This window comes from Oncorhynchus nerka, linkage group LG17, assembly GCF_034236695.1.
Source record: "Oncorhynchus nerka isolate Pitt River linkage group LG17, Oner_Uvic_2.0, whole genome shotgun sequence".
In the NCBI taxonomy this organism is placed as follows: domain Eukaryota; kingdom Metazoa; phylum Chordata; class Actinopteri; order Salmoniformes; family Salmonidae; genus Oncorhynchus; species Oncorhynchus nerka.
The window spans coordinates 15,550,698-15,573,481 of record NC_088412.1 but is presented as its reverse complement, the minus strand read 5'-3'; the positions used below and the strand labels follow the sequence as shown (position 1 = coordinate 15,573,481).

General features: G+C 44.1%; 1 protein-coding gene across 1 annotated transcript in view; it reads left to right on the top strand.

Moving 5' to 3' along the window:
* Positions 1-22,784, top strand: part of LOC115144765 (cadherin EGF LAG seven-pass G-type receptor 1-like) — a 94,562-nt gene that overhangs the window by 33,959 nt on the left and 37,819 nt on the right. Inside the window, exons 2-5 of the mRNA XM_029685815.2 lie at positions 10,313-10,969; positions 13,848-14,070; positions 17,393-17,508; positions 18,612-18,700. Coding sequence (XP_029541675.2) covers positions 10,313-10,969; positions 13,848-14,070; positions 17,393-17,508; positions 18,612-18,700 — 1,085 coding nt within the window. The remainder of the gene's footprint in view (positions 1-10,312; positions 10,970-13,847; positions 14,071-17,392; positions 17,509-18,611; positions 18,701-22,784) is intronic.

The following is a 22,784-nucleotide window of genomic DNA, read 5'->3' as shown; positions in this document are numbered from 1 at the left end:
AAATGTGGAGTCAGTATAAATGTGTGTGGAGTCAGTATACATGTGTGTGCATGTTATGTGTGTTGGAGTGAGTATAAATGTGTGTTGGAGTCAGTATAAAATCAGTATACATGTGTGTGGAGTCAGTATACATGTGTGTGGAGTCAGTATACATGTGTGTGGAGTCAGTATAAATGTGTGTGGAGTCAGTATACATGTGTGTGGAGTCAGTAGAAATGTGTGTGGAGTCAGTATACATGTGTGTGGAGTCAGTATAAATGTGTGTGGAGTCAGTAGTATAAATGTGTGTGGAGTCAGTATGGAGTCAGTATGTGTGTGGAGTCAGTATACATGTGTGTGCATCAGTATATGTGTGTTGGAGTCAGTATACATGTGTGTGGAGTCAGTATAAATGTGTGTGGAGTCAGTATAAATGTGTGTGGAGTCAGTATACATGTGTGTGCATGTTATGTATAAATGTGTTGGAGTCAGTATAAATGTGTGTTGGAGTCAGTATAAATGTGTGTGGAGTCAGTATACATGTGTGTGTATACATGTGTCAGTCAGTAAATGTGTGTGAGTCAGTATAAATGTGTGTGGAGTCAGTATAAATGTGTGTGGAGTCAGTATACATGTGTGTGCATGTTATGTGTGTTGGAGTCAGTATAAATGTGTGTTGGAGTCAGTATAAATGTGTGTGGAGTCAGTATACATGTGTGTGGAGTCAGTATAAATGTGTGTTGGAGTCAGTATACATGTGTGTGGAGTCAGTATAAATGTGTGTTGGAGTCAGTATACATGTGTGTGGAGTCAGTATACATGTGTGTGCATGTTATGTGGGTTGGAGTCAGTATAAATGTGTGTTGGAGTCAGTATAAATGTGTGTGGAGTCAGTATACATGTGTGTGGAGTCAGTATAAATGTGTGTGGAGTCAGTATAAATGTGTGTGGAGTCAGTATAAATGTGTGTGGAGTCAGTATAAATGTGTGTGGAGTCAGTATACATGTGTGTGGAGTCAGTAGAAATGTGTGTGGAGTCAGTAGAAATATGTGTGGAGTCAGTATACATGTATGTGGAGTCAGTATACATGTGTGTGGAGTCAGTATACATGTGTGTGCATGTTATGTGTGTTGGAGTCAGTATAAATGTGTGTGGAGTCAGTATAAATGTGTGTTGGAGTCAGTATAAATGTGTGTGGAGTCAGTATACATGTGTGTGGAGTCAGTAGAAATGTGTGTGGAGTCAGTAGAAATGTATGTGGAGTCAGTATACATGTGTGTGCATGTTATGTGTGTTGGAGTCAGTATAAATGTGTGTGTTGGAGTCAGTATACATGTGTGTGGAGTGCATGTTATGTGTGTTGGAGTCAGTATAAATGTGTGTGGAGTCAGTATAAATGTGTGTGGAGTCAGTATACATGTGTGTGGAGTCAGTCAGTAAATGTGTGTTGGAGTCAGTATACATGTGTGTTGGAGTCAGTATAAAATGTGTGTTGGAGTCAGTATACATGTGTGTGGAGTCAGTATACATGTGTGTGCATCAGTATAAATGTGTGTTGGAGTCAGTATAAATGTGTGTGGAGTCAGTATACATGTGTGTTGGAGTCAGTATAAATGTGTGTTGGAGTCAGTATAAATGTGTGTGGAGTCAGTATACATGTGTGTGGAGTCAGTATAAATGTGTGTGTCAGTATATGTGTGTGGAGTCAGTATAAATGTGTGTTGGAGTCAGTATACATGTGTGTGAGTCAGTCAGTATAACATGTGTGTGAGTCAGTATAAATGTGTGTGGAGTCAGTATAAATGTGTGTGGAGTCAGTATAAATGTATAAATGTGTTGGAGTCAGTATACATGTGTGTGCATGTTATGTGTGTTGGAGTCAGTATAAATGTGTGTGGAGTCATGTGTGTATAAATGTGTGTAGTCAGTATAATGTGTGTGGAGTCAGTATAAATGTATGGAGTCAGTATACATGTGTGTGCATGTTATGTGTGTGCATGTTATGTGTGTTGGAGTCAGTATAAATGTGTGTTGGAGTCAGTATAAATGTGTGTGGAGTCAGTATACATGTGTGTGGAGTCAGTATACATGTGTGTGGAGTCAGTATAAATGTGTGTGGAGTCAGTATACATGTGTGTGGAGTCAGTAGAAATGTGTGTGGAGTCAGTATACATGTGTGTGGAGTCAGTATAAATGTGTGTGGAGTCAGTAGAAATGTGTGTGGAGTCAGTATACATGTGTGTGGAGTCAGTATACATGTGTGTGCATGTTATGTGTGTTGGAGTCAGTATAAATGTGTGTGGAGTCAGTATACATGTGTGTGGAGTCAGTATAAATGTGTGTGGAGTCAGTATAAATGTGTGTGGAGTCAGTATACATGTGTGTGCATGTTATGTGTGTTGGAGTCAGTATAAATGTGTGTGGAGTCAGTATAAATGTGTGTGGAGTCAGTATACATGTGTGTGCATGTTATGTGTGTTGGAGTCAGTATAAATGTGTGTTGGAGTCAGTATAAATGTGTGTGGAGTCAGTATACATGTGTGTGGAGTCAGTAGAAATGTGTGTGGAGTCAGTAGAAATGTATGTGGAGTCAGTATACATGTGTGTGGAGTCAGTATAATGTGTGTGCATGTTATGTGTGTTGGAGTCAGTATAAATGTGTGTTGGAGTCAGTATAAATGTGTGTGGAGTCAGTATACATGTGTGTGGAGTCAGTATAAATGTGTGTTGGAGTCAGTATACATGTGTGTGGAGTCAGTATAAATGTGTGTTGGAGTCAGTATACATGTGTGTGGAGTCATTATACATGTGTGTGCATGTTATGTGTGTTGGAGTCAGTATAAATGTGTGTTGGAGTCAGTATAAATGTGTGTGGAGTCAGTATACATGTGTGTGGAGTCAGTAGAAATGTGTGTGGAGTCAGTAGAAATGTGTGTGGAGTCAGTATACATGTATGTGGAGTCAGTATACATGTGTGTGGAGTCAGTATACATGTGTGTGCATGTTATGTGTGTTGGAGTCAGTATAAATGTGTGTGGAGTCAGTATACATGTGTGTGGAGTCAGTAGAAATGTGTGTGGAGTCAGTAGAAATGTATGTGGAGTCAGTATACATGTGTGTGGAGTCAGTATACATGTGTGTGCATGTTATGTGTGTTGGAGTCAGTATAAATGTGTGTTGGAGTCAGTATAAATGTGTGTGGAGTCAGTATACATGTGTGTGGAGTCAGTATAAATGTGTGTTGGAGTCAGTATACATGTGTGTGGAGTCAGTATAAATGTGTGTTGGAGTCAGTATACATGTGTGTGGAGTCAGTATAGATGTGTGTGCATGTTATGTGTGTTGGAGTCAGTATAAATGTGTGTTGGAGTCAGTATAAATGTGTGTGGAGTCAGTATACATGTGTGTGGAGTCAGTATAAATGTGTGTGGAGTCAGTATAAATGTGTGTGGAGTCAGTATAAATGTGTGTGGAGTCAGTATAAATGTGTGTGGAGTCAGTATACATGTGTGTGGAGTCAGTATACATGTATGTGGAGTCAGTATACATGTGTGTGGAGTCAGTATACATGTGTGTGCATGTTATGTGTGTTGGAGTCAGTATAAATGTGTGTGGAGTCAGTATAAATGTGTGTGGAGTCAGTATAAATGTGTGTGGAGTCAGTATAAATGTGTGTGGAGTCAGTATAAATGTGTGTGGAGTCAGTATAAATGTGTGTGGAGTCAGTATAAATGTGTGTGGAGTCAGTATAAATGTGTGTGGAGTCAGTATACATGTGTGTGGAGTCAGTATACATGTGTGTGCATGTTATGTGTGTTGTAGTGTGCGTGAATGTGCATAAAGAGGGTGCAAAAAAAAAGGGCTCAACTCAGATATTCTGTAGCTGTTTAGGAGTCTTATCGCTTGGGTATAGGAGCTGTTCAGAAGCCTGTTGGTGTCAGATTTGATGCACCAGTACCACTTGCCATGTGGAAGCAAAGAGAACAGTCTATGACTTGGGTGGCTGGATTCTTTAATGATTTTCTAGGTGTGTGTCAACATTTCTGAAGCATCTCCTGCAATCCCTAGATTTAGTTTGTTCTGTGTAAAGTATAACAAAGCTATTTGACATGGATTCAAGTAAGGTGTCATTACTTTTCTCCACCATGTGCTGCTGAAGAAATGTCATCAAATATCTCTATGACGGGCTGGGAAAGACTCATGTCCGGGTGCTGCTCCACGCTCAAAGTGTGCACTTGGGGAGGCAGATTGGCACTCTGACTGTTGTCTTTCCCAGGGCTCTTTGTGCGATGGCTGGCCACTGGCCCAGCACCAAGCACCAATGTATTATTTGGGTCAGCCACCAGCAATGCTGTTGCCAAGGCTTTTTTGGGGAGGTAGAACATCTTGTATGTTGTGCTACTGATCTAGGAGACATACTATCATCTTTCTACAAAAAGAGCAATTGACGAAGCCGCAATGGGAGAATCCTGGATTTGTGGATCATAGACCCTGTTAATGATGGAAAGGGAAGGGATGTAATTTCATTAGCTACAATTGAGACGCAGAAGGATCCAATCCAGTCAACTGTTAAGTGAATTCACACAGTGTGACATTGCCTTTGACAATCTGTTGAGCTGAAAGAAATGTTTGATTTCTCAGCGTTAGCCTACATCCACCCAAATTATATTGTACGCTATTTTCAAACCTGTGGATTCAATGGTGGATAATGAGATGGATCAGTGTACTCATACAGGTTACATTCCAACTGAGGACTTGAACATTCACAGGGACATTCGTTTAGAAAAGTCTCTCTGTCTTTGTTTATGTCATTTCAATGTTAAAGCTTCTCATCTTAAACTCTTACTTTCAACATTGCTTCAACCTAAGCCATATTATTTATATCAACTGTACTTGTCTGCAACGACCAGTTGATGTAATAAGACAGACCACAGCTAAAAGCTAAACGAAGTAGCTAACCTCAAACCTCCCAGGAGTAATGAAATAGTTAGCCCCTCAGTGCAGTTGCTTGTTATTTTGGTATAACAGTGCTCTGCCTGGCTGTAACAGTGACCCTATTCTTCCTCACATTGCTAACAGAGGTCACGGACGATTAAGAGCACTCCTTGTCTGCCTAAATGCAATGCCTATGCCTGTGATGGGGCGTAGTGGAGTTGATTGTTTCTTAATTGAGTTTTTAGACCCTGAAATAAAACATGCCAAAACGCTCAGTTTGTTGTTTTTGTTATTTACCAAAAATATGTTGTAAAGACAGAATTGATGGCAAAAAAACAAGTATTATGTCCAGTATATCCGAAGATGTAAAGCATCACTATTGCCATTTAAGCTTTATCGATTTGTGTTTGAGCTGGTGAATCAAATTCTATGTTGGGTCGGGTGTTTGTCATTGGAAAGAAAAGGTAGGTTAGGTCTTGAAAGAGCATAGATAAAAGTAGTTGTTTGTCTCAGTAGGGTCATTCTGTGAGAAACAGAAACATCTTCCTCCAAAGGACATTTCTTTCTTCTAAATTCCTGGAAAATACTGAATCCGATTGACGTTTTTTGTTCACACAGAATAACCCTATTGGGAGGAGGGAAGGAATAACCAACCCTATTTGGAGGAGGGAGGGTGTCTTGTCAAGGAATAACCGACCCTATTGGGAGGAGGGAGGGTGTCTTGTCAAGGAATAACCAACCCTATTGGGAGGAGGGAGGGTATCTTGTCAAGGAATAACCAACCCTATTGGGAGGAGGGAGGGTATCTTGTCAAGGAATAACCAACCCTATTTGGTGGTGGGAGGGTGTCTTGTCAAGGAATAACCAACCCTATTTGGAGGTGGGAGGGTGTCTTGTCAAATAATAACCAACCCTATTGGGAGGAGGGAGGGTGTTTTTTCAAGGAATAACCAACCCTATTGGGAGGAGGGAGAGTGTTTTGTCAAAGAATAACCAACCCTATTGGGAGGAGGGAGGGTGTTTTGTCAAGGAATAACCAACCCTATTGGGAGGAGGGAGGGTGTTTTGTCAAGGAATAACCAACCCTATTGGGAGGAGGGAGGGTGTTTTGTCAAGGAATAACCAACCCTATTGGGAGGAGGGAGGGTGTTTTGTCAAGGAATAACCAACCCTATTGGGAGGAGGGAGGGTGTTTTGTCAAGGAATAACCAACCCTATTGGGAGGAGGGAGGGTGTCTGGGCACGGAAGAGCTAATGGCTAATGTTGACATTTGATCCATCTGTGTCCCACTGCTTGCTGAACTCCCATCTGTCACTCCCCTGTCCATAATGCATAGCTAGTAGTCGCCCAGTCCCACACACAATTCACCTTAAGTTGTTAGACAAAATTGGTTACATAAACATAGGATTTGGCGATTGCCACCTCTGGGTGGTTCTAAACTATTAATAAATGATGAACTATTGCTGAACAGCATATCTTTGCATTGTACAATGAGAAGATTTGTACAAACAGAAGAAATATGGAGTAAATTGAAGAGGCAGCATTTGCCAGACAACTTGTTACTTCAGTTTAAAAACACAACAAGGTCCATTCAAGCGAAAATAAGGGATGACAAGGTTGCACATACCACCAGCAAACAAATGAACTACTTTAAAACATCTAAATGTTTTTTCGTTTTAAATTAAATGGAATAGTCTGATCAGCAACAATGAATTAGTAGGCAGTAGCGTGGTGGTACAGACCCTGGTAATGAATAGTGCATTAAAATCCCAGTCTAACACAATTACAACCCAGTCATGCATTCAGAGAGTGGTCTGCTTGGCACCCATTAGATAAAGAGCACCTCTTTGGCTTGTGTGCCAATTCTAGTGGCGGGTATCTCAGTGTCTGACAGACACACACCAGGGTGTCCTGTTTGCCTGGGCATGCAAGCATCAGCATATCTCCTAGATAACGAGACCATTACTTCAAACGAGATGATGGCAAAAGCCAATTGGTACAGTTATCAAACGCAGATATTAAGGCCTTTGAAATGGGACTGGGTTAAGGTGAGATGTGTGTGGGACTGGGTTAATTATAATAAATGCTAATGCAGGGAACAGGGTGCAGACATCTTATCAAATGTACAGTGCCTTGCCTTTAGCAAGTTGTTGGTTGTGTATCACCCTGTTTGTCTTCAGTCAGAGTGCCTTCGAATTTCTATTGTGATCCCAGCATTTTATAGCTCAAGATTATTTACCAGGATGGGCTTGGTACGCCTATTTAAAGTTTACCTCAAACGTAAAGCTTTTACATTGTATTGCATGATACAACACAAATAAAAGCCTTGAAATATGTTCTTTAGGCAAATATTCAGATTGCTTTTGTTCTAATCTTGTTAAGTGGGTTTTGAAAGACGTAATGGGAATGCAGTCATTGGCTCCTGAGGTAAAGTAAACGGTATCTGAGTGGGGTAGGGACAAGCATTGATTTGGACTGAGGTAGAGTTTCCCAGATTGTAGATACTTAATATACACAAATACATGTTCCTTGTAATTATGTGGTACAAGTACAGAAAATCTCTCTTTTGTCTACAAACCTTTGTGTGTCTTTGTATGACCATATGTCTTTGTATGACCAGCTGCTACTGGGGATCTTTCGTGTGTGTGTGTGTGTGTTGGGGGGGGCTTTTGTTGTGTCTACCCTTGCGTGTCTGGCTCAGTTGACAGTATGTGAGAGGACAGTGTAACAAGAGTCGAAACCTTGTCCTCTTTGTTTGGTAATTATACCACTCTGCGTTCACATGGTAGAGGGGTACTGTGAAGAACCATCAGGGTGGAGAGCACGCCAAACAAAGCCTTAACAATCTGGAAATAATTCCCTTGACCCTATTCAACCCACTGGTTTTAGGCATAGTCCTTCATCTCTCACTATAGGGCTATGGTGTAGGGCGTTGGTGTAGGGCGTTGGTGTAGGGCTATGGTGTAGGGCGATGTTGTAGGGCTATGGTGTAGGGCGATGGTGTAGGGTGTTGGTGTAGAGTGATGGTGTAGGGCGTTGGTGTAGGGCGTTGGTGTAGGGCGATGGTGTAGGGTGTTGGTGTAGGGTGATGGTGTAGGGCGTTGGTGTAGGGCGTTGGTGTAGGGTGTTGGTGTAGGGCGATGGTGTAGGGTGTTGGTGTAGGGTGATGGTGTAGGGCGTTGGTGTAGAGCGATGGTGTAGGGCGATGGTGTAGGGCGTTGGTGTAGGGCGTTGGTGTAGGGCGTTGGTGTAGGGCGTTGGTGTGGTGGGGCGATGGTGTAGGGCGTTGGTGTAGGGCGATGGTGTAGGGCGTTGGTGTAGGGCGTTGGTGTAGGGCGTTGGTGTAGGGCGTTGGTGTAGGGCGATGGTGTAGGGTGTTGGTGTAGGGAGATGGTGTAGGGCGTTGGTGTAGGGCGTTGGTGTAGGGTGTTGGTGTAGGGCGATGGTGTAGGGTGTTGGTGTAGGGTGATGGTGTAGGGCGTTGGTGTAGGGCGTTGGTGTAGAGTGATGGTGTAGGGCGATGGTGTAGGGTGTTGGTGTAGGGCGTTGGTGTAGGGCGTTGGTGTAGGGTGTTGGTGTAGAGGGCGATAGTGTAGGGTGTTGGTGTAGGGTGATGGTGTAGGGCGTTGGTGTAGGGCGTTGGTGTAGAGTGATGGTGTAGGGCGATGGTGTAGGGTGTTGGTGTAGGGCGTTGGTGTAGGGCGTTGGTGTAGGGTGTTGGTGTAGGGCGTTGGTGTAGGGCGTTGGTGTAGGGTGTTGGTGTAGGGCGTTGGTGTAGGGTGATGGTGTAGGGCGTTGTTGTAGAGTGATGGTGTAGGGCGATGGTGTAGGGTGTTGGTGTAGGGCTATGGTGTAGGGCGTTGGTGTAGGGCTATGGTGTAGGGTGTTGGTGTAGGGCGTTGGTGTAGGGCGTTGGTGTAGAGTGATGGTGTAGGGTGTTGGTGTAGGGTGTTGGTGTAGGGCTATGGTGTAGGGCGTTGGTGTAGGGCTATGGTGTAGGGTGTTGGTGTAGGGTGATGGTGTAGGGCATTGGTGTAGGGCGTTGGTGTAGAGTGATGGTGTAGGGCGATGGTGTAGGGTGTTGGTGTAGGGCTATGGTGTAGGGCGTTGGTGTAGGGCGTTGGTGTAGGGCGTTGGTGTATGGCGATGGTGTAGGGCTATGGTGTAGGGCGTTGGTGTAGGGCTATGGTGTAGGGCGATGGTGTAGGGTGTTGGTGTAGGGCTATGGTGTAGGCCAATTGTGGTAGGGTGATGGTGTAGAGCGATGGTGTAGGGCTATGGTGTAGGGCTATAGTGTAGGGCGATGGTGTAGGGCTATAGTGTAGGACTATAGTGTAGGGCTATGGTGTAGGGCTATAGTGTAGGGCTATGGTGTAGGGCTATGGTGTAAGGCTATAGTGTAGGGCTATGTTGTAGGGCTATGGTGTAGGGCTATAGTGTAGGGCTATGGTGTAGGGCTATAGTGTAGGGCTATGGTGTAGGGCTATAGTGTAGGGCTATGGTGTAGGGCTATGGTGTAGGGCGATGGTGTAGGGCGATAGTGTAGGGCTATGGTGTTGGGCTATAGTGTAGGGCTATGGTGTAGGGCTATGGTGTAGGGCTATAGTGTAGGGCTATGGTGTTGGGCTATGGTGTAGGGCTTATGGTGTAGGGCTATAGTGTAGGGCTATAGTGTAGGGCTATGGTGTAGGGCTATGGTGTAGGGCTATGGTGTAGGGCTATAGTGTAGGGCTATGGTGTAGGGTTATAGTGTAGGGCTATAGTGTAGGGCTATGGTGTAGGGCTATAGTGTAGGGCTATAGTGTAGGGCTACGGTGTAGGGCTATAGTGTAGGGCTATGGTGTAGGGCTATGGTGTAGGGCTATAGTGTAGGGCTATGGTGTAGGGCTATGGTACATTGGACATTGTGTCTGTCAGATACTGACAAGGAACACTATACCATGGCATGTATTCATGCAGTGTATTGTTAGTGTTGCAACAGTGAACTTGAAAGTGCTTCTACCTACTTTGCTAGCCTATATCCCAAATTAAACTCTTTCAGTTTAAATGGAGGAAACACTGTCTGCGCTAATGTTCACAGGTTGGAGTTTTACCTTGGATTTGACACTGGATGAAAAAGTGGGCACAGTCAGTAGGAATCTTTCTCCAGTGATCATTGTTAAAGAATCTTGCTTTATTGTGGTGATAAAGTTGAAAAGTTACTGGACCATTCTTCAAACCAAAAGGCACTACGTTAAAGTGGAACAAGCCAGCAGAGATGAAAAGCAGTGCTTTGTTTGCGATTAGGTTAATGGGGTATGTTTTCAAATGTTGACTGACATGACTTTTGTGTCTTTAATGTATCTTTAAAGTGTTATTCTATGACCCTGGTTGATCCTGGTTGTCTCTGCTTCCAGACGGCGTCCACCGTGTCACGGCCCTCTGCACCCTGCGTGTCACCATTATCACCGACGACATGCTGACCAACAGCATAACGGTGCGCCTTGAGAACATGTCCCAAGAGCGCTTCTTGTCCCCGCTGCTCGCCCTCTTCATGGAGGGCGTGGCAGCGGTCCTGTCCACCCGCCCTGATGGCGTCTTCGTCTTCAACATCCAGAAGGACACACACGTCCAGGGGAGAATCCTCAACGTCACTTTCTCCGCCCTGCGCCCTCCTGGGGGACCCGGGGGCACCATCCCCTCTGGACCTTTCTTCCCCTCAGAAGCCCTGCAGGAGCAGATTTATCTGAACCGGACTCTGCTCACCCTGGTGTCCAGCCAGCATGTGCTGCCCTTTGACGATAACATCTGCCTCCGCGAGCCCTGTGAGAACTACATGAAGTGTGTGTCGGTGCTGAGGTTCGACAGCTCGGCACCCTTCGTGTCCTCGGATACGGTGCTGTTCAGGCCTATCCACCCAGTGACGGGGCTGCGCTGCCGATGTCCAGCAGGTTTCACGGGGGACTACTGTGAGACAGAGATTGACCTGTGCTACTCGGGTCCCTGCCAGAATAACGGCAAGTGCCGGAGCAGGGAAGGCGGGTACACTTGTGAGTGTCCGGAGGACTTCACCGGTGAGTGTTGTTATCCACTTTTTGGTTTTCTACTTGACTCTTTTTCTTTCACCCCATTCTTGATCCGCTCTTTTTCACGTCAGTCTTTCTTTCACCTTTCACTCTGACTTTGCTTTTGACTTTCTTTCCTGTCTCTCTGTCGTTAGGGTTAGGGTTAGTCTCTCTGTCATTAGTGTTAGGGTTAGTCTCTCTGTCTTTAGGGTTAGGGTTAGTCTCTCTGTTGTTAGGGTTAGGGTTAGTCTCTCTGTCGTTAGGGTTAGGGTTAGTCTCTCTGTCATTATGGTTAAGGTTAGTCTCTCTGTCTTTAGGGTTAGGGTTAGTCTCTCTGTTGTTAGGGTTAGGGTTAGTCTCTCTGTCATTAGTGTTAGGGTTAGTCTCTCTGTCGTTAGGGTTAGGGTTAGTCTCTCTGTCATTAGTGTTAGGGTTAGTCTCTCTGTCATTAGTGTTAGGGTTAGTCTCTCTGTCGTTAGGGTTAGGGTTAGTCTCTCTGTCATTAGTGTTAGGGTTAGTCTCTCTGTCGTTAGGGTTAGGGTTAGTCTCTGTCATTATGGTTAAGGTTAGTCTCTCTGTTGTTAGGGTTAGGGTTAGTCTCTCTGTTGTTAGGGTTAGGGTTAGTCTCTCTGTCTTTAGGGTTAGGGTTAGTCTCTCTGTTGTTAGGGTTAGTCTCTCTGTCATTATGGTTAAGGTTAGTCTCCCTGTCATTAGGGTTAGGGTCATTATCTTTGTCATTAAGGTTGAATGATACAGCTTTGTAGTGAATTACAATGAATAATTTAAAAAAGAACAGTCTCAACAGACAATTTTTGCAGTATATCTAAGGATACGCACTAACAACAACTACTTATGTCATTATGGTTGGTGTTAGTCTCTCTGGTATTAGGATTAGGGTTAGTCTTTCTCTCATTGGTTTAGGGTTAGGGTTAGTCTCTGTGTCATTAGTACTTAGATAGAAACATGCCTACCCCCACCGAGAACTCACATCTGCTTTGACAGAGCCCTCTGTCTGTAGAGTTTAATATTCCCCCTATATTAAAGACATGGCCCACAGTCAAAACCATGATTCTGCAGAGAAGCTATTACCTGTTAATCAAACCCTAGCCATCTACGCTTTGAAGACTCTTGGCCAGCCCCAGGTAGTCTCAAGTCATAACGTGGCTGATGATGGTTGACCTGACAGTGTTGGCCTCAGGTTTCTCACACTTTCTGGAAAAAGATCCCTTGTAATTCCCTCCAAACCGGAGATTATCTGTCTTGCAGTCGGGTCATTACCTGCTGGAATTCCATGCCCCGTAAGTCATCAGTGTTCTTTTTATCCAGATCTTGTCAGGGTAATTTGCAGCACACAACACCCCACACTAGGAGCTGGAAATAGATCTGGTAGTGGCACATTGGAATGCAAAGACCTTGTGGGTTGACAATGTTCTTTTTGACCTGTGGGAAAATCATCTCTTGACTCCATGGTGCTCTTTTTCATAATATGTAATACAATGACCCTTAAAGGGTGACATAATCCCACTTCACTTTCCACACACATTTCTCTGTAGTCTTCCTGTCTCTGTTCTCTATCGCTTCCATATAAAAGCCTTGTTGTGTAATACATTGTTACCATACTGTAAATGATCCTTTCCTGTTTTTTTTATTGGGAGCTATCTTTCAGCTCAGTACGTGACCCCTTAATGGTCACCCCAAGCTCTTAGGGAAAGGAAAACAGAGTGATGTCATCACTACTGACATCAGCATCCATTTGAATGGTGTCACCTCCGAAACACATCTCAGGTCTAGTTAACCAGGCAGGACAGTGTCAGTATGGGTTGCTGACGGGTCATGACAGGTGTCTTACAGACCACCAAGGTGGCCTGCTGCTTGGACAAAGACACTCCATTGTTCTGTTGTCATTATGCCACAAGCCATTTGGTTCCAGCAAAGAGCCGAGGGTCAGTCTGGGTCACAGAGCATGGTGGTTACAATCTGCTGTGTTTTGACATGCTTGTGAAGGTCCAACCCCCCTCTTTCTGAGTCCATTCAGACTAGCTTGTAGGTTGTGTTGTAATGGAGTTGAACTTGTGTCTGCTGAAAACCTGACTAATTTCAGCTTGTTCCCCAAAATATATTTGTGGGGCTTCGCCCAGAACACATCACAATATAAAGGCCTGAAAGGAGGATTTAAAGGAGAACATGCGTTTTTTATATTCAGCAGTTTTTTATACCCGCCCACCTGGGCCTCCCGTTTCCTTTTCCCTTCCTACAGGTAAGCATTGTGAGGTGAAATCCCGCTCACCTGGGCCTCCCGTTTCCTTTTCCCTTCCTACAGGTGAGCATTGTGAGGTGAACTCCCGCTCACCTGGGCCGCCCGTTTCCTTTTCCCTTCCTACAGGTGAGCATTGTGAGGTGAACTCCCGCTCACCTGGGCCGCCCGTTTCCTTTTCCCTTCCTACAGGTGAGCATTGTGAGGTGAACTCCCGCTCACCTGGGCCGCCCGTTTCCTTTTCCCTTCCTACAGGTGAGCATTGTGAGGTGAACTCCCGCTCACCTGGGCCGCCCGTTTCCTTTTCCCTTCCTACAGGTGAGCATTGTGAGGTGAACTCCCGCTCACCTGGGCCTCCCGTTTCCTTTTCCCTTCCTACAGGTGAGCATTGTGAGGTGAACTCCCGCCCACCTGGGCCGCCCGTTTCCTTTTCCCTTCCTACAGGTGAGCATTGTGAGGTGAACTCCCGCTCACCTGGGCCGCCCGTTTCCTTTCCCCTTCCTACAGGTGAGCATTGTGAGGTGAACCCCCGCTCACCTGGGCCGCCCGTTTCCTTTTCCCTTCCTACAGATGAGCATTGTGAGGTGAACTCCCGCTCACCTGGGCCGCCCGTTTCCTTTTCCCTTCCTACAGGTGAGCATTGTGAGGTGAACTCCCGCTCTGGCCGTTGCGTCCCGGGGGTGTGTAAGAACGGGGCCAGGTGTGTGGATCTCCTGGTAGGGGGGTTTGTGTGCCAGTGCCTCCCAGGGGAGTACCAGAAACCCTATTGTGAGATGAGCACCCGCAGCTTCCCTGGCCAGTCCTTCATCACCTTCAGAGGGCTACGGCAGAGGTTTCACTTCACTGTGTCCTTCATGTAAGTACACCTATGTGTCTTATAACATGTCCCTGTAATAATGTGTACGTGTGTATTAGTGGCTTTTTGGGGGGGTTCTCTTTGCATTCAAAAACACCTGGAGTTTTTTTGACATAGTACTGAGCCAAATGGTACACATCTAACGCCATGTCTGAATATACAGTACCAGTCAAAAGTTTGGATACATCTACTTATTCAAGGGTTTTTATATATATTTTTTACTATTTTCTACATTGTAGAATAATAGTGAAGACGTCAAAACTATGAAATAACACATATGGAATCATGTAGTAAACAAAAAAGTGTTAAACAAATCTAAATGTATTTTAGATTTGAGATTATTCAAAACAACTACCCTTGCCTTGATGACAGCTGGGCTGTCATTCTCTCAACCAGCTTCATGAGCTTCACCTGGAATGCATTTCAATTAACAGGTGTGCCTTGTTAAAAGTTAATTTGTGGAATTTATTTAGTTCTTAATGCATTTTTATTTGTATTTTTTAAATATTTTTTTAACCTTTATTTAACTAGGCAAGTCAGTTAAGAACAAATTCTTATTTTCAATGACGGTCTAGGAACAGTGGGTTAACTGCCTGTTCAGGAGCAGAACGACAGATTTGTACCATGTCAGCTCGAGGGTTTGAACTTGGGGTTTGAAGTTGCAACCTTCACGGTTACTAGTCCAACGCTCTAACCACTAGGCTACCCTGCCGCCCAACTGAGCCAATCAGTTGCGTTGTGACAAGGTAGGGTTGGTATACAGAAGATAGCCCTATTTGGTAAAATACCAAGTCCATATTATGGCAACAATAGCTCAAATAAACAAAGATAAACCACAGTCCACCATTACTTAAAGACATGAAGGTCAGTCAAAATGGAACATTTCAAGAACTTTGAAAGTTTCTTCAAGTGCAGTTGCTAAAACTATCAAAGATTATGATGAAACTGGCTCTCATGAGGACCGCCCTAGGAAAGGAAGACCCACAGTTAGCTCTGCTGCAGAGGATACGTTCATTAGCGTTACCAGCCTCAAAAATTGCAGCATCACAGAGTTCAAGTAACAGACACATCTCGACATCAACTGTTCAGAGGAGACTGCGTGAATCAGGACTTCATGGTCGAATTTCTGCAAAGAAACCACTACTAAAGTACACCAATAATAAGTAGACACTTGCTTGTGCCAAGAAACACGAGCAATGGACATTAGACTGGTGGAAATCTGTCCTTTGGTCTCATCCAACCGCTGTGAGATGCATAGTAGGTGTACGGATGATCTCCGCATGCGTGGTTCCCACTGTGAAGCATGGAGGAGGAGGTGTGATGGTGCTTTGCTGACACTGTCAGTGATTTATTTAGAATTCAAGGCACACTTAACCAGGATGGCCACCACAGCATTCTGCAGCGATACATCATCCCATCTGGTTTGCGTTTAGTGGGACTATCATTTGTTTTTCAACATGACAATGACCCAACACACCTCCAGGCTGTGTAAGGGCTATTTGACGAAGAAGTAGAGTGAGGGAGTGCTGCATTAGATGACCTGGTCTCCACAATCACCTGACCTCAACCCAATTGAGAAGGTTTGGGATAAGTTGGACTGCAGAGTGAAGGAAAATCAGCCAACAAGCACTCATCATATGTGGGAACTCCTTCAAGACTGTTGGAAAAGCATTCCTCATGAAGCTGGTTGAGAGAATGCCAAGAGTGTGCAGAGCTGTCATCAAAGCAAAGAGTGGCTACTTTGAAATTGCTGAAGTATATTTAGATTTGTTTAACCATTTTTTGGTCACTATATGATTCCATATGTGTTAGTTCATAGTTGTGATGTCTTCACTATTATTCTACAATGTAAAAAAATAGGAAAAATAAAGAAAAACCCTTGAATGAGTAGGTGTGTCCAAACTTTTGACTGGTACTGTACATACAACCCTTTGTAATAAGCAGTAATGGCTGTATCAATGGAATCCCAAATAAACATTGTCTCATTCTCATTGTCTCACTCACTTGACATGCTTAGGCATAGGCACATCTGAACTTCAAATCACAGAAGTGCTGAAACACAGGGCTGGTACATCAGCCTTGACATTTCTGTTCTGTTTTCACAAAAGAAGCACAAGCCATTTCATCCAGTGGTAAAGTGCAGATATTGGTTCAAATAGTATTCATTTTTAATTTGAAATACTTTAAAAGTTTAAGAGCTTGCCTGGAGTGACATTTTATATATCAAGGCTGTAGTGAAACATCTCTTCCTCGCGTCCAGCTCAGGTTCCCTGGCAAAGGTAAAAACAGGAAGTGATGCGTGGAGCCAGGGGACTCTAGATGTTTGGCTTTGTTGATCATGGTTTCCTGTGACGCTGCCGTGTGCCATATGGCTTTTGACCTTTGTGTCCGTACCCGCTACGTGCCAAAGGGTTCATGACACACAGCGGAATGGCTCCCAGTACTAGCTCTGGTTCTATGTCTGTCCGCACCAATCCTCCTTCCCTCCATCATTTTCCAAATTCCTTTTGCTCCTCTCATTGTCTTTAGTTCAATATGATTATTTTTTCAATTTTCCCTTTTCACTCTCATTGTCCGTCATTTCCCAGGTTAATTTGTCTCTCAATGTGTCCCACTCTCCCCCGTTCTTTCATTACCTCAAGACAGGTTTAAGCCTTGAGACAATTGAGACACGGATTGTGTATGTGTGCCATTCAGAGGGTGAATAGGCAATACAAAATATTTAAGTGCCTTTGAACGGGGTATGGTAGTAGGTGCCAGGCACTGTTTTTCATACAACAGTTTCCCGTGTGTATCAAGAATGGTCCATCACCCAAAGGACATCCAGCCAACTTGACTCAACTGTGGGAAGCATTGGAGTCAATTTGGGCCAGCATCCCTGTGGAATTCTTTCGACACCTTGTTTGAGTCCATGCCCTGACGAATTGAGGCTGTTCTGAGGGCAACTCAATATTAGGAAGGTGTTCTTAATATTTTGTACACTCAGTGTACTGTACTGTATAATCAATGATAATATAATATATTGTACTGTTTAATAAGTAATAATATAGTATACAATCAATGATAATATACTGCTGATAATATACTGTACCAGGGTTAGGGTCAATTCCATTTCAATTTCAGTCAATTCAGAAAGTAAATTAATTTCCAATTCCAAATTTTCCTAATTGAAAGTATTGGAAAAAAATGAGAATTGGAGTTAGAATTTCATTGTACTTCTGAAATTGAAATGTGTTTTACCCCAAGCCTGTACTGTACTGTACAATCAATGTGACCTTTGCTCCTGTATGACCTCCTGTCTGACCTCCTGTATGGCCTGCAGGTTTGCCACCAGAGAGAGGAATGCCCTGCTGCTTTACAACGGAAGGTTTAACGAGAAGCACGACTTCATGGCCTTGGAGATCATCGAGGATCAAATCCAGCTCACCTTCTCAGCAGGTAAGGACGTAAAGGATGCAGAGAAGAGATGGCCGCCAGACTCTTCCATGTACTCTGTACCCTTTGCTTCACTTCACTTCTCTCTCCTATCCCCCTCTGTGAAATACTAAATCTCATTAACAGGGAGGTTCTGACCAACTGGGCAGGGGTCAGAGTTTATGGAGCCAAGAAAATTGAGGGTAAACAGTGATCATGCAGTTCACCCAGTGGACTGTGTTGTGTTGAGTTTGGCAGGGAATTACTGCCATGGAGGTATTAGCCTAGTAAACAATCATTAACCGACAGTCTATCTAACTAAAGTAGTGTTCACTGATCTGGATCAGTAGCACCGATATTAAAATAACTCAAGAGGTCCAAAGGTTTGTGTTTTTCGGAACCTTCCCCTTCCCCATCCCTCAGCTTTCTACCAAACCTTCCCCAGCCCCATCCCTCAGCTTTCTACCAAACCTTCCCCTTCCCTATCCCTCAGCTTTATACCAAACCTTCCACTTCCCCATCCCTCCGCTTTCTACCAAACCTTCCCCTTCCCCATCCCTCAGCTTTCTACCAAACCTTCCCCAGCCCCATCCCTCAGCTTTCTACCAAACCTTCCCCAGCCCCATCCCTCAGCTTTCTACCAAACCTTCCCCAGCCCCATCCCTCAGCTTTCTACCAAACCTTCCCCAGCCCCATCCCTCAGCTTTCTACCAAACCTTCTCCAGCCCCATCCCTCAGCTTTCTACCAAACCTTCCACAGCCCCATCCCTTAGCTTTATACCAAACCTTCCCCAGCCCCATCCCTCAGCTTTCTACCAAACCTTCCCCAGCCCCACCCCTCAGCTTTATACCAAACCTACCCCAGCCCCACCCCTCAGCTTTATACCAAACCTTCCCCAGCCCCATCCCTCAGCTTTATACCAAACCTTCCCCAGCCCCATCCCTCAGCTTTATACCAAACCAAGTGGCAGGGCTGCCATTGGGTGTCACACGCTCAGGGTTGTGACTTCAAAGAAAGAAAGAGTAGTGAGAGGAAGTATCTATGAAAAGGGCCAAACTCAGTTGGAATGGATTCTGTGTCGATTAAACTCTTTCCTGTTTCCTTTGTCCTGTTTCCATCGCTCTAGGAGAAGCCAAAACCACCGTATTACCCTTTGTCCTGAGTGGGGTCAGTGATGGTCAGTGGCATAGAGTACAGCTACACTACTACAACAAGGTAAGCACACATCCTGGATAGGTGGAGTCTATCATGATAACATAAGATTTGATCGCTAAAAGAATGATGCATGTCCCTGTTTACTTGTTGTGCTTCGTGCCTTCACCCAGACCACGCTTGGTCTGTGGGGTAAGTGGCGAGTGGTGTGGTGGGCGCGGGGGAGAAGGGGGTGGTCATTGTTTAGAAATCCTTCAATCACAGTTACTAGGGCACCTGTAGGATTAGGATGTTATTAACCCAGATGAAGTGCCCTCATAAACCTCCAGGCCAAAGGTCATTCAAGTAGTGCACTCATACTATCCCCCCAACCTCCTCAAACTCCACACAGAGTCCAGAGTTTGAAAGGGTTGTCATGGGAACAGACACGCTAGTCTTTGTTTTGGGCGATTTTAGAGTTGATTTGAGGCCGTTGTATTGACAAAGAATAACATGATTGAGATTCCATTTTGAGCTTTGTTCTCTTGTTTTGAAAGACAATCTGGGTAGGCCTGTGTAACTAAACGGGATGGCCTCAAGCAGAGAAGTATTTCTGGATCCAGGGCTTTCTATGCAGGACTTTTTATGTTTATGGGCAGTGGAGGTTATTATGGTCACCTTCAAAGATGGAACCCACTGAGAGTACTGTTCCTGGAAAGATATTAGTTGTATTTAGCCTGGCTAAACCTTTGAAAATGACCCAGTAGTGTGAGAATGTAGAGTCGTGGCCAAAAGTTTTGAGAATGACACAAATATTAATTTCCGCAAAGTCTGCTGCTTCAGTGGGTTTGGATATTTTTGCCAGATGTTACTATGGAATACTGAAGTATAATTACAAGTATTTCGTAAGTGTCAACGGCTTTTATTGACAATTACATGAAGTTGATGCAAAGAGTCAATATTTGCAGTGTTGACCCTTCTTTTTCAAGACCTCTGCAATCTGCCCTGCCATACTGTCAATTAACTTCTGGGCCACACCCTGACTGATGGCAGCCCATTCTTGCATAATCAATGCTTGGAGTTCGTCAGAATTTGTGTGGTTTTGTTTGTCCACCCGCCTCTTGAGGATTGACCACAACTTCTCAAAGTGGATTAAGGTCTGGGAAGTTCCCTGGCCATGGACCTAAAATATCGATGTTTTGTTCCCTGAGCCACTTAGTTATCACTTTGCCTTATGGCAAGGTGCTCCATCATGCTGGAAAGGCATTGTTCGTCACCAAACTGTTCCTGGATTGTTGGGAGAAGTTGCTCTCGGAGGATGTGTTGGTACCATTCTTTATTCATGGCTTTGTTCTTAGGCAAAATTGTGAGTGAGCCCACTCCCTTGACTGAGAAGCAACCCCACACATGAATGGTCTCAGGATGCTTTACTGTTGGCATGACACAGGACTGATGGTAGCGCTCACCATGTTTCCTGGAGAGAAGTGGCTTCTTTGCTGCCCTTCTTGACACCAGGCCATCCTCCAAAAGTGTTCGCCTCACTGTGTGTGCAGATGCACAGATCCTGAGCAAGCTCTATACTGGTGGTGCCCCGATCCCGTAGCTGAATCAACTTTAGGAGACAGGCATTCTTGGACTCCCTGAAGCCTTCTTCACAACAATTGAACCGCTCTCCTTGAAGTTCTTGATGATCCGATACATTTTTGATTTAGGTGCAATCTTACTGGCAGCAATATCCTTGCCTGTGAAGCCCTTTTTGCGAAAAGCAATGATGACGGCACGTGTTTCCTTGCAGGTAGCCATGGATGACAGAGGAAGAACAATGATTCCAAGCACCACCCTCCTTTTGAAGCTTCCAGTCTGTTATTCGAACTCAATCAACATGACAGAGTGATCTCCAGCCTTGTCCTCCTCAACACTCACACCTTTATTAACGAGATAATCACTGACATGATGTCAGCTGGTCCTTTTGTGGCAGGGCTGAAATGCAGTGGAAATGTTTTTGGGGGATTCAGTTCATTTGCAGGGCAAAGAGGAACTTTGCAATTAATTGCAATTCATCTGATCACTCTTCATAACATTCTGGAGTATATGCAAATTGCCATCATTCAAACTGAGGCAGCAGACTTTGTGAAAATTAATATTTGTGTCATTCTCAAAACTTTTGGCCACGATTGTACTACAGTGCCCCTACTCATACATACATTCATAGTTGGTCATATGCAGACATACACTATCATTTTGTAAGCTGTAAGAACATGAGCCTGGTCCTAGACTGTCTTCTGGTTTATATATTTCCCCATGTGTACAACATCTAACATTAGTAATTCACCGATATGACATTTTTGGCCGATACTGATATCCAATATTTTCCTTGTCAAAAAAAAGATTCCAATTACCAATATATAAAAAAAAGCGGCCTTTTAAGCATTCTAGTACAGTTAATTAGTTAACACACACACGTAGACGCAGCGGTCTAAGGCACTGCATCTCAGTGCAAGAGGCATCACTATAGTCCCTGGTTCAAATCCTGGCTGTATCACATCAGGCCATGATTGGGAGTCCCATAGGGTGGGGCACAATTGGCCCAGCGTCGTCCGGGTTTAGCTGGGGTAGGCCGTCATTGTAAATAAGAATTTATTTTGTTGGAATTTACGTATGTCCCCATTATCAGTGAAACATAATCTAAACCTATTTCTTTCACTTACTTTCTGTGCTGTTTCGTTGTTCATTTGTTCAGTCGTTTCATTCTTACCCAGGATTTCTATGGAACTCCGTTTGGGTCTTTGCATGTAAAAAAAATATACTATTTAACACTATTTGACGTGTCAAATAACACATTTTACGTGTCAAATAAGTTTGTTGACCAATCAGGACATAAATATGACTGCACGTCACATAATAATTTAACGCGTTCATTAATTTTTCACCCAGTTGACACATTGATTACACTATCACTCGTATTTCATATGTCACAGCGATTCATCAATACATATGCTATGATGCTGGTAAAGTTGTCTCGCTCACCTATAGTGCTGGTCGTAAAAAAAGCTAGCTAGCTCATGGATGCAAACAATATTCTTCCCCAAAAACATAGTAAAACAACATAATCTGTTTCAGTAGCTATAGTTAGCTAGCTAACTATATAGCTAGGTGTCATCATCTAAAATAACCCTAATTTATAAGACAGTTCTTATTTGATTAATGGTGGGTCGAACCCATCTATGTTAAGCTAGCCACAATAAGGATTTGCGGTTAGACTTCAAAATAAAAGTATGGCATAATTCTACTATTTGTATTCATTTGCATCACTGTCAATGACATATTTTTATTAATGAAGGCAACCTGCAGATTTCACTATTGTGCCTAATCCTTATTGTGGCACAACACATAACCCGGTCCGGTCCGGTCGAGCCTCACAAGCCAGATGAAGCTAGCTGGCTGCTTATAACGTTAGCTTTGGGCAACAGGGTTAAGTAGCTGGCTAGCTATTTATTTTCATGAACTGAAGTTCAATTTCAACAGGCAAACAACAAGTGGCAACCTAGCTAATACTTACTCACAAGGATTCCTAAATCCTAAGAATAATGAAAATGTATGCAGTTTCTACTGGTCATTGTTTTCAGGCTGGTTGTATTGATGGTAGCTAGGTACCCCAGAAGTTGTGGTCGAACAAATGATGCTTTATTACCAACGCGGTATTGTAAGTATATCGTCCGTGGATGGTGTTTGCTTGTTAGCTGACTTTTTTGTACAGCTTTGACAGTGCTACTGTCTCTTTTTTGACACGCAAAGACACAAACGGCTTTCCATAGTATGTATGTCGTTAAGCTAATAGCATTGACGCTATTACTGTGTAACTCCGGTAGAGCAACAACGGAAAAATAGAGCACTTGGTAGTGTTAACCGGTGCTCGACCAGTCGGTGAAAGCCAACATCACCCACGACAGAGAACGGTTGATTGTCAAGGGCAATGAATTCCATTATCTTGGCTGTAATGGATTTCGCCTTTGAGTTGTCTCGCTGAAATGTTGTTACTCTTTCAAATGACTGCTGGACTTGTTGACTGCTCGATCCACACAGCAGACATGGTGGGCTAGGTTAGGAATGCGGTGTTGCACGTATAGTGCAAAATTTTACGTAGCGTCATTACTTTATGTACCTTCGT